The 19,635-nt window shown below is 42.4% G+C and overlaps 1 protein-coding gene across 9 annotated transcripts in view; it reads left to right on the top strand.

The window, feature by feature from the left end:
• The window catches only part of CDHR1 (cadherin related family member 1), a 341,860-nt gene that overhangs the window by 290,020 nt on the left and 32,205 nt on the right, over positions 1 to 19,635 (top strand). For 5 of the 9 annotated variants that reach the window (XM_068197279.1, XM_068197281.1, XM_068197280.1 and 2 more), the window contains exons 2-9: positions 762 to 883; positions 3,998 to 4,055; positions 8,198 to 8,341; positions 9,097 to 9,192; positions 17,108 to 17,253; positions 18,056 to 18,106; positions 18,930 to 19,019; positions 19,507 to 19,593. In XM_068197279.1, the coding sequence (XP_068053380.1) occupies positions 8,281 to 8,341; positions 9,097 to 9,192; positions 17,108 to 17,253; positions 18,056 to 18,106; positions 18,930 to 19,019; positions 19,507 to 19,593 (531 nt within the window). In that variant the 5' untranslated portion in view covers positions 762 to 883; positions 3,998 to 4,055; positions 8,198 to 8,280. Of the gene's footprint in view, positions 1 to 187; positions 246 to 761; positions 884 to 3,997; positions 4,056 to 8,197; positions 8,342 to 9,096; positions 9,193 to 17,107; positions 17,254 to 18,055; positions 18,107 to 18,929; positions 19,020 to 19,506; positions 19,594 to 19,635 lie in introns of those variants that run through there. The other 4 variants (XM_068197282.1, XM_068197283.1, XM_068197284.1 and 1 more) reach the window with 4 other exon arrangements.

The raw sequence follows: 19,635 nt of genomic DNA, 5'->3' as shown, positions 1-19,635 counted from the left end.
AATTTCCTCTTTTGCTGAACTACATTCATTTGTCTTCATGAAATTCTGTCCATGAGACTGACTGGAGTGTATATTTTCAAAAAATATGTTGTAAAATGGGACTGCATTGTTTTGTGTGGTTTTTTTTTTTTTTTTTTTTTTTTTTTTTTTTTTTTTTGCTTTCAGATGCTAATTTTGTACCAAGGACACTTACAGGATTTTAACATCTCTGTTTCAAGGCCCCATATAATCATCTTAAAGCCACAGTATGATAAGGGATTTTTTTGTCATTTAATTTGTATTTAAGCATTCACTGCAGTAACTTTGGATTGTGTCATCTTAGTTAGCAGATGTGAAAGTCTTTTCTCAGATATTTTATTAATTCCTCAATTTAACATCTCTTGTTGAGATTCTTGCTTTGTAGTTCTTTTGATTTATCTTATTGATAGATTGTTAAAAGAAAAGCCAAGTAAGTACAGCATTTTGAGATAAAGTGCTAGAAATTGTGGGAGGAGATGGTGAGAGCACAGTGCTCATAGGTACAGCTAGTAGGAATGAAGAGACAATCTTTGGGCTTTCACCAGGTTAAGCTATTTGATTTGAGAAGCATATACACACGCTGATTGTAGAAATCTCTCCAGGCAAAGAGTAGATAGTTGATGGAAAATGCGAGTGGGACTAGAGCAGTAGTCCCATGTGTTTTGGAGGTAAATTACTTCAAAGCTGAGTATTTAATATTCTTGTAATAGAAAATCTGTTGTAACACATATCTTGTTTTTTAGGTTAAGGACAAGCACTGCTTTGGTATAAGGCTGCCTGGATATTCAGGTTTCCTCTGGACACAGCAATCCAAGGCAAAGGCTGGTGTATGCCCTGGCCAATGGGATCTCCATACCCTAACAAGGTAAGTACCTTGTCACTTAGTCCAGTGTGAGAGTTGCTGACTTGTGTGATTTCGTTTTGAGAATGGTTTAGGCACACCCCTGCATTCCCAAGAGAGATCATAGGAAGAGCCACCTGCAGTCACAGTGTCATGCATTTGTTTACCTGAGTAAAATCTGGGGGCTGCATCAGCCCCTGTGGCCACAGGGCTGGTGTGGTTCAGAGCTGATCTCCATACTGAGAGTTTGGTTCACCTGTATTCTTTGCATTCATGCCATTCCTGTACTGGTCAGACAAGGCACTGAAAGGAGCATGTTTCATTTTCATACATCATGTTCAACAAGTCATGTTACAGTCTTGTAAGCAGGACATCCACACAGGGATGCCTATGGCTTGCACACCAGCCAGGAGATTTATGGGGAGAACACAAGTGTTTCTTTGCTCTGCCTAAACAAGTCTCGTTATTTTTCTCAGCCACACTGAGTAAACTATAAAATCTTGATTTATTCATTATTCACACCCCAACTCTGAGTTATATGTATAATTTTTACAGGCAAAACAATGAACAATACTAGTTCTTTCATAAATAACTTGGACTGCCGGTCTGCTGCTAAATGGCATCCTTCACACAGATCTGTGTCATGCTCCACAGCACCACATCCATCACAGAACATGCTGCTGAAGTGAATGTAGGCTAGCTAAATATACCTGGATATTCTAGGGACTATTTGTTCATTTTCCATCCCTGTCAAAAGAAAACGAGGAGACTGATTCGTAGCTCCAAAGAAGGAAAGTTACTGAATTGTAAATGGATTTTGCAGTGGTCTTTAAAAGCCTCTAAGCTACCAAAATGGATAGCAAGAACTTTAATTACTTAGCATCTGCAGAAAATGTTCCCCTTTTCTCAGTTACCTGCAGCACCTTTTTTGCGACTGCTATAAAACACTTTTTGGCAGACTAAAACCAGGAGAAGCTGTATCTGAGATGAAGTTACTGCTTTTTCCCAGGAGTTCCCCAAACCTCTGCTGCCACCCACAGTGAATGACAATAACTCATGATAAATCATGCAGACAAATGCTCTGAGATTTTTGGTGTGTAGACTAGCATTTTTTTCTGATGGGATGAAAGTACCATCTCTTTACCTGTGTGGAAAAAATGCCCAGCACATTTTGCTGGGAAAGCACTCTGTCTGTTTTAAAGCCATTGTGGAAATGCTAAAACTGGTAAATATTTGGTGTTTGCTCTCCCTCTGTTTTCCTGACATTGTAATATTTAAATTCCTTTGGTGATAAGAACATCATAGCTGAGTATTCCTGTTCTTGTTACCCAAAATGGGGGGGGTTCAAACCTGAGGGCCTCAAGCTGATATAATGCTGGTAGTCGCCTCTCTAAATCTTGGCTTTTCTTTCCATAAATTGGGAATGTTTTCCTTCTTCTGCTCTTTGGGTGTATCTTCCTGAATCAGTTGAGTTACAAAGTCTTTTTCATGCAATGTGTTTTATCAGACTAAATTTTTTCTGATGAGGGTGCTGAAATACTGGCACAGGCTGCCCTGAGAAGCTGTAGATGCCCTGTCCCTGGAAACATTCAGGAGAAACCTGATCTAGTTGAAGAGGTCATTGCTCATTGCAGGGCTTTGGACTAGATGAGCTTTAAAGGTCCCTTCCAGCACAACCATTCTATGGTACGACCCAGGTTTCACCATTCTCCTGCACACTGCTGAGGTTTGGCGTAGCTGCTTAGTGGAGCTGCAATATAAAAAAGGATGTGTAGACAGCTGAGTTAGAACTCATGTTGTTCATTAAATTCCTTAAACCAAACAGTACAGTGGCACTTTCAGCCTGGAATTACTGAAGTAAGAGAGGTTTATAAATTTAATCAAGATCACTCATAATAACATCAGTATCTTTTGATTACTTTTATGTGAATTTAATGATCTTTGGCTGATTATTTATAGACTCTCTGTGCTAGATATGAAAACCCCCATGTGTCAGAACTGTAACAATGAGCTCATTTTCCTTTTGGAATGTTAAATTCATTCCATTAATAGCAAGAAAATAAAAGTGAGAGGAAGAAAGAGGTGTTTATTTGTTTGCATTTTAATGTGTCATGACTACTAAAACTTTCATGTCATTTTAACAAATTTGCCTATCCTAAGTGATGAGAGTGGGCTGTGGAGAGATGCAGAAACTCTCATTTAGGAGGTGGTATATTTGTTCTGGCAACTGGGAGGAACAGAGTTTAGTGACAATGTCAAGGACTCAAGCACACATCTCTGATTAGATATAACCCCCAAAACATAGGACTAATCCTCTTTTGTAGTTCCTACTGAGCAAGGTTTGACCTAATGTAAGTCTGTTTCTCTCTCGCAGTTGGTAATTCAAAATGTAGAGATGGACCTTGAAGACTTCTGAGGGACTTGAGTCTTTTCTCTCCTACCAACAAACTGGCCCAGGTTCTTGCAGATTCCCCAACTCCTATAGTTTCTCCCTGCAATCAGACAGAAGGTATGGTGCTGTGCTACGAAAATGTAAAATTCTTCACCACCAAAACCAGTCATCTGAAATGTCATCAACAGCTGTTCCTGTATTTCCAGCATCACCTGTATTCTGTATTAATGGAAATTGGTGGAGAGTGATGATATGCCCCAGTAGCAGTCATCTCTCAGTCCTTTGCAGGGAGCTGTTTAGGAGGAGGAATGATGTCGTTTGGGCAGGCAGAGTGTTTTGTTTGGATTGTGGTGGGAGCTGTGTGTTTAACTGTGTCTCAGCTCTGGTGAAACAAGTGTGCTCGGACCCCTCCCAGGTGTCAACAAGGGAGCAAACACCCAGGCAACGAGTGCGATCATTACATTTACCTTACCTCAGCGTGTCCTGCTGCTCCTAAGGTGTTTGGAGATCAGCTGAGACAATTCTTGCTCACACCATGCTGTGGGACTTGCTACTGAACTTTGGTGTGTAAGGGACAGCCCAGCTGGGGCCGGGGTCGTTAGGGTGTCTGTCTTACCTATGGTTTTTGTCATAGCCCCTTCCTTTGATTTCAAGCTAAAAAAGAACTTCCCAATCACTTTCAAAGATGTGAGAATACACAGAGTTTTGAGAAAATTTGACTGAGTCTCCACTTCTCTCCTTTGCAGAATTGCATGAGGAATTCTGAGTGAACTGTGCTGTGTATAATGCCTCCAGGTATCAATGGTAAGTTCCACAGCCCCTTTTAGCATGTGATTTACAAAGAGTAGGCCACAAGTGTGACTTGGTGTCTTTCTGCCCATGCTGAGTTTATATAAAATGTGCAGCACTTTCTACGTTGAATTTATTGACACACCCAAATGTGCACACAAAAAATGCTGAATATTCCTCTCCAGGGTAATGCCTAATGTTATATACACCCTAAATTCAAGGACAAGCATATAAAATAGCTTTAACTGTTGCTATATGAGTGTGAACTTTATTACTTATCAATACTTGTCCAGAGCATAGAACAGAGGAAAATGGAAACACAAAATCTGAAGACAGTACATAGTAGCTAAAAAGCAAAGCAGGACAGTGGAAAATAATATCTGTTACTTCTTTCATTTTATTTTTCTCACTATTTTTAAATTGCAAATGCATGTAAGCATCCAAAAACTGATCGAAATGCAACTCATGAAAACCTCCCATTTATATGCCAAGCAGGCATTCCCCAGGTGGGCAGCTCTGATGTGATCACCCTGATGTGGAAGGGCCACTCACGATGTGGAATGAGTAATTTCCCTCCGTACCAGCTCAGTCATGCCCTGTGCTCAGCCTGCCAGCACAGGTGCCAGCTGGGATTCCAGTGGCACAGCAGGGCACTCACTCCCTCAGCTGTGAGCAGGCCTCCCACTGCCCCCACCCTGAGCTCCTGGGGAACTTTAGGTGCTATTTTATTTTGGCATCTGCTGCCCGTTCTAGTCTGGCCAACATTTTAGGCTGTGCTTTGGGACTGGGCTTGAGAGTAGCTGTCTTTGTGGGACCACAGTTCCCCCATTCAGGGCTATGTAAACAGAAAAAGTGCAGCTCTTGGTAGCGGTGAAAGCCCCTTTCTTGTCAGCCATTTTTGATTAAGGAGGATTACTAGTCTTAGGCTTAACATTTAGGGCTAAAACTGAACATGGTGGGGCCCAGGATTCTCCAAGATTCTCAAAGGCTCAAAGAGATGAGAGTTAGCAGGGCAGGAGCTGGCCTTGCATGTGGCTGGTTTTGTGTCTGGCCCCTGTGCCCAGCAATGATCTAGTTTCATGTTGGGAAGTAGCTTTGTCTTGGGGGAAGAAAAGCACCCATGGCTCAGGGCATCCCAGGGGCTTCTCAGTGCACAATCCAGCAGTTTTACAGCCATGCACTTGTATATCCCAGTACACTCCAGCTGCACTCAGAGGTGGGGAAGTCAGAAAAATATTCACTGCATTAATGTAGCATCCTCCAACATTTGAACTTAAATTGTATAAAAATTCAGGTTGTCTAACAAGCTCCAGTAGATATTGCTAATCAGTCACCCAAACTTCTGTTCTGAAGGTATGGGAATCTTTTCTGAATGTTTTTTGTACTGAATGGTAAACAAAACCCTGGGAAACCAGTTGGTCCGGATCAGGTGGGTATATTTGAGATCAGATGGGTATATTTCATTTTTCTTTTATGTTTCTTGCTACTTGATATGCTAAACATGTACAAAATAGCAAGTTTCTTCTACATAGAGAGAGACATGCTACCATTCCCAAAAATGTTGGGACAGAAGGTACTGCTTTCCTGAAAACCCCTCCTGCCCCTTTTCTTCCAAAGGAGAAAATTCATCAAAATAACCCTGGATCCATGAGCTGTGTTGGTTTTGATCAAAGTGTATTTTCTGACAGAAAAAAACAACTCTGAATGTTGCTGTGTTAGGTATGGATCTGACTGTGCATAGACACATATTAGCTATGTAAGGGGATTAAGAGCTCAAACTCATTGAAATTCAGGAGGGAGGCATTTTGCTTCCTTGGAGATGCAGGCCCTAGAGATTCAGATCCCCAGGGGAACAGACAGCTATTAACTTTGACAAGAGCTCTTCATCACTTCTTCTAGGAAAATTCTCTGTAGAAAAGAATCATGTTGTTAGTTCTGGATTGAGGAGGCAGATGAGAAGACATTTAGATACTATTTATATTTTCTTTTGGGCACCATGCAGATCTATTTCTGTGATTTTTATCAGTGGTTTAATACTATTTTTGACAGAGGTGGGTGATTAAATCTGTAACAGGGACTAAATTTATATCCATCTTCTATATGTGTATCTGCTCCCACACAGTTTTCAGCTTTGGATCCCCATATCATGAATTTGAATGCACTAAAAATACATTTGTTTTTCATAGTTGCCTGCTGCAGGTTTCCCTGAGCTTTACAGGCCACTGCTGCAGTCACAGATTGGTTCAACGTGGAGCTTTTGTAAATAGTGCTCTACAAATATAATCATAGAGTCAGAACAAAGGTTTGATCCCATAGGAGATGGTCAGAAAGAGATCAAGATGTTAAAGAGCCTTCCCCTGGTTTGACTTCCAAGCTTCTGGCAGGTGATAATGTAGTGCTGTACTGAACCAGGGTTTGCATCTGTGTCATCACATTTGTTAGTCATTAGCAAACCCAGTCTTCATTGATTTGTCTCATCCATTTGCAGCCTTCTTTTGCTCTCTGTACCATTCTCTGGCAAATTTCATTATGCATGATGAGTTTTGTTAATATTGACCCAAGAGTTTTGCTTTTCTCCTTCAGAGAGCCTTACAGTTGATGTGTTCTGCAGGCAGAGGTGTCCTGCCAGCAGCACTGTGGATCCCAGGGGATCTGCAGGTGCCCACAAGCCCTGTCCACAGCATGGGAGCAGCACAGCACTGTCTGCAGCAAAGGCCTCCCCATGGCCCCCTCCAGCATCTGTCAGGGTAAGGTACACTATAAATGTGTGACAGAACCTAGCTGTCATCTCCTTCTGCAGGAAAGTTACATTGGAGCTGCCCCGCCTGTCCCTCCCCTCCCTGAGTGATGGAAGCTGTCCTTGGAGCACTGCCCATCTTCAGCTCTGCACCCCACGGCCGGGGCTGGGAGGGGAGACTCTGTCTGTGGGGTTATGTCTGGGTAACAATCACCCGCTTCCCTCTGCAGCTTCAGCTAGCAATGATAAAATACGTGGGTGGCTGAGGGAGGCCAAGCTTCCACTGCTGCCCTGTGTGAAGCCGCTTCCTGGCCCTGCACCTGCGTTCAGCGCTTCCACTGCATGTGCCCACCTCGCCCGTGCCACTGCAGCCACCCAGCACGCGCAGCTTCTGCCGGTTTCAGAGCCCTGGGATGGGGACTCTGGTTAATTCCTTGGACATGTCTTTCACTCTGGCTCTCGATTAACCCAGAAAACTCCATTAACACATCCTCAAGGAGCAAGTGCTTTGCTGCAGGTCAGGTTGAGAGAGCTCAGCTCACAGGTAAACGTCTCAGCGCTTGGCAGCCGGGTGCTGCACTGACTCACCTGAGCTGCAAGGGCCCACAGGGGTCACTGAGTCGCGTGCTGTCACTGATGGAGCTCCTTTCAAGCACATTTATCTGTGAGCATCCTCAGTGTGGCTGATTTTTAACTATATAGTGTATTGCAATAGATGTATTTTTAGTTAGTGGAAACACCTTTCATATGTCAAACCAAGCAATTTTAAAAAGCTATCCTGTTAACTTTTTCAATGTGTTGATGGTTAAACACACTTCTTAGTATGTTGAAAATTTCCTGCTGAAAGTAAAAGATGCTTTCAGCAATTCATGCAGTTTAAGAATTAAATGATCAGGCCAATTCATAAAAAGAACATTTTGACTTCTGCATTTTTAATAAGCAATGTTGTGTATTTTTTTGCTATCATAAGTGCTTTGTTTTAAATTGTAACAATCATTTATATTGTTTTTGCCAGTACTAGATTTTCTTCTATTGTAATTTCTCAAGATTACCAGAGCTAAAATAAAATTAAACTTCTTTTAGTACTTAAAAACAGAACTGTCTTAGAGAATTAAAGATAGAGTTCAGAAAGAAAACAAATTTCTACTTTACCTTCTCCCTGACTTGTGTGTTTGGACAGCACAAATACAGTACCAACGGCAAAACATGAGAGTTACACTGATTCCTCCAAATCTTGTCTCAGAGACGAGTCCCACAGCTCCCTGCAAAGTAATTGGTCTAATTAGGTGGTAGGAAGGAGCGTCTTTAAATTCCTCAGAAATTAAGACGTGTCATCCGCTTAACATCTTAGCATCTGTTACTGCCTCTTCCACATTTCTCTGCTACATCAGTCTGAAGGGCACTTTCCTGGACATTTCAGAGAGATAAAAAAATAAAAATAAATAAAACCAACAAAAACCAAGCCCTTAAAACACAGAAGAAGTTGGCTCTTTCTTCAGTGGGATGAAGCATGTAAGGCATTTCACCCCCTCCTTATTTCTCAGTTTGGTGCATGTTTGCCTGGGTGAGTACAATAATCACTTTGCTAAGTAAAAAATATAGGAGAATACAAGCATAACCTTAAATCCTGTAGTATCCTTACTGATGTAATGTTGTTCTGAAATATTTTCCATGGCAACTGGTGCTTGTGCAAATGTTACCCTTTGTGTTTATATACTTGCAGTTTTGTTTCAAATGGGCTATTTTGATCTCTAACAGTCAGTCAGTGGAATGACAACTAATTTGTTGTTTTTTGTTTTGTTTTTTTTTTTTAACTTTGCTGTTGTCTGGCAGCAAGTAAGTATTTAATTATGGCTAATTGCTCATGTAGTAGGCATAATTTTAAGTCAGGATGTGCTTAGAATACTGGGTAAGGTACCAAGGCACTGCAAAGTTTCAGGCTTGTATGTGTACAGTAGGGGAGAGGTGTTCCATCATTGCAAACTGAAGAAGTTAACTTTTCATTGAAGCTGTCTGGACCTGGTTGAGTTTTTTTTAAGGGAGATCCTGCTATTTGTTTTGTTTCTGTTGGTTGGGAGGTTTTTTATATACTCTATTTCCTGCTGTGTAAATACTGGCACAGTGGCATGTAGAAGTAATTTTATTAAAAATATCTATACAGATACAGTTCTGAAAGTCCTTTGCAGCAACTGGGTGTGTTTTACACTCCCTGTATTCCCTAAACAGCTCCTGTTTACTGAGAGTCAGGTAACTGAGACAGCCAAATAACTGTCGCCTACAAAATGCTTTTGTTTGGCTTCTGTTTTGTTTTTATTGCAGTTCAGGCAAATTATGCCCCCTATTTCTTTGATAATGGAGCCAGAAGCACAAATGGGAACATGGCACTTCTCAGCCTTTCAGAGGACACGCCTGTTGGTCAGTATTAAAATGTGTATGTTTAAACTGTGAAACTGGCATTGCTTGCTCTTATGATTAACGTATATATTTTCTTGTAGGTTGTTGTTATATGCTGTGATCTTACATATTTTTCTCCCAAACTTTTAATTGACCTCAATTTAAAATGACATGTTTGAATTGTAGCTGCAATTTAAAACATGAATTCTAGCTCCCTCTTTTTTTGTCCACCAATCTATTCTTCAGAGAACAGACCTTTGGGGTTAGAAATAAATTTGAGGTGAGAGGCTTCTTACCAGTTCTGTAAATGCTTATGAGAAGAAAGCCTAGTTTCTAGTAATTTTATCAGCCTTGATAAAAGCTAGCTGTACACTGAAAAGTAAGGGGCATGATTTTTTTCTAATCACATTTTTAATATTTATGTACAAATGGTAGAAAATGTTTCCACTTGCAGTGAAAATTGCTTTGTCTAAATAACTGATGTTTTGTAAAAAGGTTTTGTTTTATTAAAAATTCAAAAATTTATACAGTTTTCAGATTTCAGCACTCCGAGGCAGGTCTATTTATGCTTCTTTTGACTGTAGTTGCACTAAGAAAAGTTAAATGAGAACAAAAGGTGATTTATAATCAATATTTTCTGTGGGGGGAAAATAATCACCTAACACCTAAACAATTACATTTAAAAATATATTAAGTGATGAACATTACCTTTACTTCAAACTTTGCACTGAGATTTTATTTAGGATTTTTTTCTGTTCATCTGTAGCTTTCACAGGCTGAATCAGAAAAATATTTAGTTAATGCAAACTGGGTACCGAAGCACCCCTTTACTTGTGCCTCATTCAGAGAGGAGTGATATATGCTGCACAGGGGGTGCAGCCAAACACCCCCTCCCAGGGCTTAGGCAGCTGGGGAAGGCCAGGAAGAGGGGTGATCAGAGGGCACAGCCCGCTCTGCAAGCCTGGCGCTGCCACCCACGCCTTCTTGAAGCAGACCAAGGTCACTCTCTGCTCTGGGAGGCAGCTGCCTGGTTTTGTTCAAAGTCTCCATTTCTGACCCAGTGGTGTTAATGTCATCCAAGACCCATGCTGGGCCTGCTAGAGGATGAGGAGAGGGGTATTTGGAAGCAGCAAATTCTCCTTTGCCTGCTCAGCTAGAGAAGAGGAGGGGGAGAAGGCAGCATATAGTGTAGAAGTGATATATCTTGACAATGAACTTAAAAGGAGCTTGCTTATGATGCAGCAGGAATTTACTGTAAGCTTGGTCAAGCTTAAGTGGAAACCTCAGCTTGAAGGCCAATAGTAATGTAGTGGTACTTGCAAAAGCCAGAGGCAGACCAAGGAGCTGCAATTTTTGCTGTACTTCTGCCTGGATTCTCATGGAAACCACACTTAGTTCAGCCTTGGCAATCCCTACGGTTCTGCTGATAGCTGGAGTTAGATTAGCCAGTGGAATCACTTGTCCAAGTGTAGATAAGGCTGTAATGCCAGACAGCCACAAAATGGGACCCCAACTCAGTTTGTTTGGGGTGGTTCTTGCCAACTCCACCACTGAAACTGCAGGCAGTACAACTTGCTTGCCATCCAAGTCCCACTCCCTGGTGTGCTGCCAACCCGCAGACATTTACAGAGCACCAGCCTCTCCCTGCCACCACTGGGAGCCTCCAGGCACCTGCGTGGGGATGAGGAGATAAAGATGGCACAGAGCCACAACATGGGCAAAAATGTCCCTCCTGTCAGGACTGCAGCACCACATGGTCTCAGATGACAGCACTCCCTGCAGCAGTGAAGTACAGCAGTAATTTCCACTGCATCTGATCTGGTGCTCCAGCAGCCAAAAAAAGGACCATGTGCCTCAACAGCAAAACAGCAGTGTGAGGGATCAGAGCCTGTGTTAGTGCTCTCCTAATTAGCCCGAGTAAGAATAATGAGATATATGTGATAGGCTTCTGTATGTGCTTTTGTAGCATTAGCAACCAGACTAGAAACATAAAGGTCTCGGGAGAGTTCGTGCTTTGCTTTCAGCAATGATGAAGCTCAGGCTGCTCTGTCTTGAGAGCTGCTGTGCTTCCTTCCTGCTAGCTTCATCCAGACTGTGGATGTGTTTAAATTGGCTGGCTCGTACTTCTAATTTGATGTGTAAATGTGCTTTAAAAGACAAGAGAGAAACAGCTTCTCTCTGAAAGCTCCAAAAGACCTGTAGAAACCCTTGGGAAAGAGAGGTAAGACCTTACTTTTGCGAAGACCAAATGTGGTTGCTTTGTCACACAGCTTCCAGTGCTTCTTTGGGCTAATTCCCAGAATACCTTGACAAACAGCTCTAAGTACTGCAAGGTCCTCTCTTCTGAAAGCACTTTTAGAAGTTCCATTGGAACATGGTTGCTTGGGATTTGCTTAATGCAAACTGCTGCTGCCCACGTCAGCGTAGCCACTCCTCGGGGAAGCTTTGGCAGAGGCAGTCACAGAGAAGGGCACAAACAGCACTGACATTTCAGTGCTGGGAGTGCTTTCAGCTTTGTACAGGGCAAGAGGACCAGAGTTCACATCAAACCACAGCCAGAGCTTTTTGCCAGAGCTTTGTGCCAGAGCTCAGTGCTAAATGGCTACCAGGCTGGCCCTTTTCTGTGGCACTGCAGAGGAGAATATTGTTCTTCATCACTTGCTCTGATCTCCTCCAGAAGCAGGAGAAGGAATCTGGTCTCCCATGTCCATGTGCAGTCCCGAACATCCACACTCCCACAGTCCATCTCTCAGGTTGAGCTGGATGATCAAACAAAAAACAGGGGAACTAAAACTTCCATATGTTTGATTCTGGATGGCTTCACTCAGGTTTATGTGCTGCAAAAATGGACAGGTTGCTATTAGATCTTCCCTGTCCTTAAAGTTTGGAGCCATGGGCAGGATACTTTTCTTGGCAGCAGCTGGTATCTGATCTGTGCAATGCCACAGCAGCTTTAATAAACCTCCAGAAATTTTACAGTCTTTGACCCTGCTGAGATTGCAAGTGGTTGGCAAAGTAATATGTGTTAGTTTTATTCCCAGATATCCGTAGGCAAGGGACATGGAACATTTGGGAACAGTGAAAGGACACAATGTAGTCTGTGTGGCTGTAGAAAGAGACATTGCAGTTCTGCAGCTGTGTGAACACATCAAATTCATTACCATTCTTGTATCATCCTTAACTTGACCTTCTTTTCCCTTGTCCAGGTTTTCTTAGTTGTAACTTTTGTACCAAGTTATCATAAAACCAGCAAGTACTATTTCTGCATGAATGCTTGAAAGTACCTGCAGATTCCCAGATCCTATTTATTGCTGCAAGGCTTGAGACCCCTCAGGATAAGAGGGGCCAGGACAGCAGCCTCTTTCAGTCCCACATTTAAGAAGAATGGGAGAAGTTATGTTATCTTTCAGTTATACTTATGTTTTATTTCAGTTATATTTACTGAAATAGCAGTTGGTGTTTGTGGTTTGGCAGGGCAGGTAGGTGATTAGCTCTTTGCATGTGTACATACAAAATGTGCGTGTGCTCCTAATCAAGGTCTTAAGGCAGGAGTGGGATGCTATTTCAGGTTGTTTGCTTCATCTTACCTCATAATCCCTGTAAGCCTCATGGTGGGGACAGAGTGGGGCTGGGAGCAGCTGCAGAGCAGGGGATTGAAGCGCACTCAGAAGGTCTAAGTTCATTACTCTCTCAAAGCCTAAACATCATCAGTGCTCTGTAGATCTCTGCATGATCTGCTTGCATTCCCCTTCCTTTTTTTTTTTTCCCTTGCCCCCAAGAAGGCACTTACTCCCTTAAAAGCCAGCTTGCAGTGGCAGTTCTTTGATCAAAGCTACAGCTGCCACCTACTCACCACTGTGTGACTGATCCCTTCAGATCCCTCCATCCTTCAAGCTTGCTCTGTTCCTACATGCTCACAGGCTCCTTTCTTCCCATCATTCACAGCTGACTGAGGAAAGCCTTCTTGTGGTACCTATCATTCTTTCCTTGTTTCTGTCACCCTGGTCCACCTCTAGGAAAGCTGGGAGCTACCAGAACAGAAGTGTTAAGCACAGCCTGCCTTCTGCACCCCTGTGGCAGTGCCAGCGTGCACAGAGCAAAGCTGAGCACTGCACAGAGATGATCTGAGGACTCCCAGGTGTTGCAGCCTTCAATTTTGTTTAGATCTTTCTGACAGAAACTGCAGATACATCAGAAAATTGCACTCGGATTGGCTTCTCCTTGGAGTTGGTTGCCGTGGGTGCCGCAGGGACACATTGCTGCTGTCCATGGGTCCGGGCCCTGTGCTGAGCCCCTTCTGCCATATCCCATCTCTCCAGGACAGGCGCTGGCAGCTGCAGGGCGTGTTTTGGCTGCTGCTGTAGCAGCTGTGCCTTTTGGGCTGCTGATGCTGCCAGGTCTCTGCTTTGCCAGCTGGCTGGTACACCAGGGTGCAGGGAGGGAGCAGGAGTCACCTGGGCATGGTCTGGAAGGAGCAGTAGCAGGCAGTGAATGGGGAAGGGACTTTGTCGTGGTGTGTGTCCATGGCCTCCAGGAGCCTGAGCTCCCCTCTGCTTGGGGTGAATTTGGTGTGAAAACAGCCAACTGTAGCTTTAACTGTCCATCTCCTCTTCTGCTGGGGAAATGGGCCCTCAGCTGAGACAGGTGGAGAGCAGACATGTGACCCCGGGCAAGGTGGTATTTGCTGTGACATTAGGAACAGAGGCGTCTTGTCCTGGGAGCATGGCCACGCATGTCCCTCTCAGCATCTTGTTAACAGTTGTCAGCTGTGGTGGTAAAATTTGAGTCACAAATGAAGTAAAATGGAGCAATGGCATCATGAGACAGCTATTCAGCCCAAGTGGCAGAGCAGAGAGCAAATTACTTTTAAGATGGAATGGAAAAAACAGAGTGAAAAAGCCTGGCATGGCTCCTGAGAGAAGCCACAGCAGGAAGCAGCAAGTAGCTCCCCAGGACTCCCCCGTCCCAGACTGATGCATCATCCTCTGGGTACTCAGAGTATCCAGCTCTCCTAACTGTGGCATTTGCCATATCCTCAAGTAAAGACCCTTCTATTCCCATATTTTTATGACAGGGAGAGGGTGTTTACTTGGTATCCTCTGGTAAGATTTTATCTTTTTAATTTATTTCCTTTTCAGCAAGTAGAGGCAGCACACTGAGAACAGATTTTTAATTGGCATTAACACTGTGGTGAGAAGTGTTCCTGGGGGTGTTAATGATATGGAGAGTACTGTGCAGTGAAATTACAATTTGGAAAAAAATAAGGAAATATAATGAGTTAGAAAATAAATTTTGATCCACAATCTAATTTAAAAGGCATGAGAGTATTTTGTATTAGGAAAAATGAAGTATCAGCTTTAGCTAAAAAGCAGAGTCCAGTGTAAAGATCAATGAAGTCCATCATTACTTGCTCAGAAAGCTCAGTATTCTCAATCTGTACCAATATCAATGTTTCTACTCACATTTAAGCAGCAAGAAAGTTCCTGTCTTCCTTATAAGAAAAATCTAAGACATGTAGGAAAGGAAACTCTGAGATTTCAAGAACCAGCCCAGGTTCAAATGGGGTAACATAAACTTTCAGTCTGTTCTCCAGTCCTGTGCCCCCTGAGGAGTGGTTTGCATTTGTGTTCTGCTGGTATTGGTATTTCAGGGCAGCCACAGCAGAGACCTTGTGCCTGGTGGCTGCTCTCAGGCTCCAAGAGAGCCCAGATGTGGTGTCCATCCTGTTTCTCCACGGCACAGAGAGCGCTGCTCAGCAGCTGCTGCAGACATCCACACAAGCTGGAAACAGGCAGGACAGCCAGCATTGTGTCAAGTGCAAGAGACAGAAGAGGTAGTAAGAAGGGCAGAAAACAACTGAGAAGTAGAGACAGCTAGTGACCAAAAAACAGCTGCAGAAAAGCATAATTTTATAAGCATATATTTATTTAAAGCATATATTTATAAGGATATAAGTGAGATGATGACAATTGACACCTTCAATCTCCAATTGGACCCAGCTGTGATATTAAGGCAAAGCTTTTGAGAAATAAGTCAGTGGTGATGCTGCAGAACCCTCCAGTTTTCAAATTTCTCTCTCTTACGTAGATAGTTGTATCAGGAAGCAGGTGTCCTTTCAGGATACTAGTTTCTATCAGTCCCAGTTAATTCCTCTCCTCTCATTTCCTTGTGTTTAGAGAGTTGTAACAGTCAGAAGTGTCTCATCATACCGCTCATTGTCTTTCCCTAATATTTTTCAGGAATCACAGTTACAGATGTGATGTTTTCCATTCTGTTTTTGTGGGAAAAGTACAAGAAAAATATGGGAAAATGTTTTGTAGTCTTGATTATTTGTTGGCTGGCTGAACCAGCTCATCACATGGTCTCTTGTAAGTGCCCTTGTGGATGCATTGGTTTTTGCAATGTAACATTTTTCTGTACAAAGGTGCCCAAATATTGCCCTGATAATTATCATAAGAGAGTTACTCCTAAGTGAGCACAGATTCCACATGGTTGGGTATAATCTCTTGCTATGACAAGAAGACAGCCATGCTTTGCAAATACCACCACTGGATGTCCCACGGCCACTAAGGCCCCTGAGCAGCTTCAGAGTTTGCATGCCAAGGAAGAAGCAAATGATGGCCAAAATGTTGCCTTGCAAAACTGAGGAAACCTTTGAGACGCTGACCTGTCAGTTGTGTGGGCAATGCTCTAGAATTAAACACAAGCTTACAGACCTGGTCAGTGATCTATGCTACTGAAGAGAGGAGATAAGAATAAAAATCTTACTTTGTGCACTAAATTAAACATCTGCCAAACTTAGGGCCAAAGTAGTTCAAAACTGAGAGTCTTAGTGTTCTTCCTTAACTCTATCCTAACTTCCTTAGCAGGGATGCTTCCATCCTATATTTGGGTTGCATGTACGAGCAAAACTCACCAGGGACAGTGAGTCACTTGCTACAGTATTTCCATTGCAGAGGGCTTTGTTAGATGTAATGCAGTTTCCATAAAGCTTAACTTCTACAACCTGAATGTCTCAGGTAATTTACCCACGGCACAGCAGATAGGAAGGAAACAACAGTGGTTTATATTTCAGGCTCAGTTAACTGGTGTTTGTAAACTGCTTGAAGTTATTTAGATGAACTTGTTAAAGCATAGTAGAGTGACAGACATGTAAGTTTAAAAAAATAATACTAATAAACACTCTCACCATGCTTGGAAAATATGGATGTTATAACTCCCCCAGGAATTATCATTTATAATACACAAAGTCAGTTTAGTGGAAAAACTGGCACCAGCTTCTCGATGCTTAAAAATAGAAATAACAATCTTTCTCCAGCTTCTGAAGGAAATACATTGATGATTTTGAAAAATTTAATAATTGGTATGAGCATGAGTGGGTGTGTCAAGTAAAGAATTTAATGAGAGAGAGCTAATGAGTGGGAGTGAAATAGGAAAGAAGACTTCTGCATCAGTTAATTCTGAGTGGGAAAGTATGAAATGTCCTTGCACCTCCCAAGTTCCAGATCTCAGTTCCAGTCCTGAGAGAGCTCTCCCTGAAGGGAGATTGCCAGATTTTCTGCATGCTACTTTGCAGTTCTGTTGTTCCTACAAAGAAGAGGTCTGTGAGGGCCTTTTAGTGCTGCTGAGATTGTCACTCAGTTGAACAGCAGCATCACTTCTGGCTCACCTGGGCTGAGAGCTGGTGAAGGGTTACATATCCTATGTAACCCTTGGATATGAACAGTCTTGACCTGGGTGCAGCTCCACAGGAAAGGGCCTAAAGTGACAGAAACCAGCACTGACCTGTCTGCTTATCCATATTTCCCAGCAAGTGGGTTTGATTGACAAAACCTCTTCCTGCTGCAGGGTAGTCAGGTTCCTAAGGGACAGACCAGTGAAACACTCACTGATTGAAATAACCACAGGGAAATGCTGTTGAATATCAATTTTTCAGGTACCCATGTGTACACTCTGAATGGAACTGACCCAGAAGGAGATCCTGTGACATATGGCCTGACCTATGAAGCTGGATCGAGGCGCTACTTTTCTGTTGACAAGAATCTTGGAAATGTTACTTTGATCGAGGAGCTGGACAGAGAGGTACAATCAAATGGCACTACTCCAGGTGTTTGTGGAATTTCTTTCAGTTTAATTTGATCTGAGGCTTTGAGGGACAAGGTTAGTTTATTAGCCTCTGAAGCATGTAATATACTTTGCAATTCTAAGACATTATACTTCACCCATTGTGTTGCATTCCAGTTGACTTGTTCCACTAACATTGCTATCAAAATTTTCAGCTGCTGTCTGTCCAGCTTTTTTCAAAAGAGAAGTATATTCTTTATTTCTTATCTTCCCTCACTCACATGCCATCAAGAGCTTAGGGGCAGCTGCAGTCATCAAATCCTCAGACAGGGAACTCTCCTATCATTAGGAAGAAGTAGAGATTTGTGTAGGCAGTGTTCCAAGACACTCCTCTAGTACATCATAGCCCTTTAGCCAATGTAACAATGCTGGTTAAAGATGCCTAAAGGCAGCCTTATTCTGGGAAGAAGGCATTGAAATCTTCATATCTCCTCACTGAGAAACACAATATTTGGTAAACGCTTTAAAAATCTGTACACTAAGACAGAAGAATTTGGAACCAAAGTGCCATTTTAGGAAACATTTCTTGAAAAAGGTGACTGATTTTTATGAGCACTGTAGGAAGCAATAGGGATTACCAGAGCAACTATCTCCTGACAGTAGCCACTGAAGGTTAAAGGAGCTCGAGCCTCTGCTGGGATTGCTCTGTGGTAATAGTTGCTACTTTCATCTGCTTGCCTAGACAGGTTTAAATCTGCAGTCCCTTTTCCAATCAGGACAAACACCATCTCTCTAACAAAAGAATTTTCTTCATTTACAGAAGGAAGATGAGATTGAAGTTATTGTCAGTATTTCAGATGGCCTGAGTACAGTAAGTGTTTAATTATGCTGTAGCTTTTCAAACTGCCTGTCCTCACATACCCACTTCTATGAAATTATCTTAAAGGGACCATCTCATTTGATCAGAAAACATAATCTCATTAAAGTCTTACCTCCTGTTCCAAGAGCCACTGAACTCCGTTACTCAAGTCTCACTACATCTCCTTGCTCAGCTATTTGAGGATAATTGCAATGAAGTGTGAGCTGAAATACTGACTGAGCAGCCTGCAGAATTACAGCAGCTTCCTATGAAGTTTCACTGCCAGCACAGTCAGATTCGTGCCTAAGATCTGGAGGCTTTTTGGAGAAATATGTGACATTATAGGAGCTAGTGTTGGGCACCCAAGAGCTGCCTGTCCCCACCCCCACAGTGTTTCTCTAGCATGATGTTAAGAAGATTTGCTTAGGCTAAGGTGGTGGGGGTTTCTTGTTTGCTGCTAGATAAAGCTTTGTTCATTTCTAATCATTAAGGACTTATCTGAGGCACTGAGCCTCTCTCCTACTCTCACAGATTTTCTTGGTATTTTCAGTTTAAGGACTGATGCTGTCATGGCCAGGATGGCAGTCTGCCAGTAGGAAAATGTGGGCTTCATCACTAGAGGTACCACAAAACTGGGACCCTCTTCACATCCACAAGGCTGGATAAATCTAGAGCTCTTCTTCATCTCAAAGAAATTAATTGAGATTATTACAATAAATGTTTGGGATGTTCCAGCCTCCTACAGGCATAACTGCCCTGGAAACCTCTGTAAAAAGGAAATAATGGGATTCTTAAATAATAGAAGTCATAATATGCTCTTCATATTCTACTCCAGGTTTCTGAAAAAGTCAGGATCCTTGTAATGGATGCCAACGATGAGAGCCCAGAGTTCATCAATACACCTTACATAGTCGAAGTCCCAGAGGTTGGTGAAGTTCCTTTGCATACTGGAAATATACTCCTATAGGATGTAAACAGGGGCTAATATGTTTTCAGTAAAATAACGAGTTGTGCAGAACAGACTTGCATTCTTTTGGTTTAGGGTTTGGGTAGATATTTAATATTCACTGCAAACTTGGGGAATAAGTCAGTTGGTACTTAAGGTGTGCTATTTTTGGGGTAAGTTCCAAGATGTGAGTCAATGTGAGTTTTTGGAATTTAGTACAGTGGGAATAGGATACACCCAGTCTCAGCTAAATAGTCTGTTATTTTTATTTCACAAAGTGTTTCTTCTTGTTTTCCAGTTTTAATCTCTTCCTTATTTCCTTTCTGCTCTTTGGTTCCCTCAGTGCTTTTAGATTCTTTCTACCATCACTCTCTTTTTCTGCCTCCCTGCATGTTCATTTTTCATTTCTTTTACCTCACCTGGTTTTCTGTTCCTGTGTGACTTTGCTAACTCTTTCTGGTCACAGAACACTCCCTCGAGCAGCAGTATCTTTAAGGTCGAGGCAATAGACAAAGACACGGGTTCTGGAGGAAGCATTACCTACTTCTTGCAGGTAAAGTATTGTCTGTACCTTCACAAATCATCTCTCATTTAC

The sequence above is a fragment of the Anomalospiza imberbis genome, chromosome 8 (genome assembly GCF_031753505.1).
Source record: "Anomalospiza imberbis isolate Cuckoo-Finch-1a 21T00152 chromosome 8, ASM3175350v1, whole genome shotgun sequence".
NCBI lineage: Eukaryota > Metazoa > Chordata > Aves > Passeriformes > Viduidae > Anomalospiza > Anomalospiza imberbis.
The sequence above is the reverse complement of the archived record's forward strand: the minus strand, read 5'-3'. Positions and strand labels throughout refer to the sequence as shown.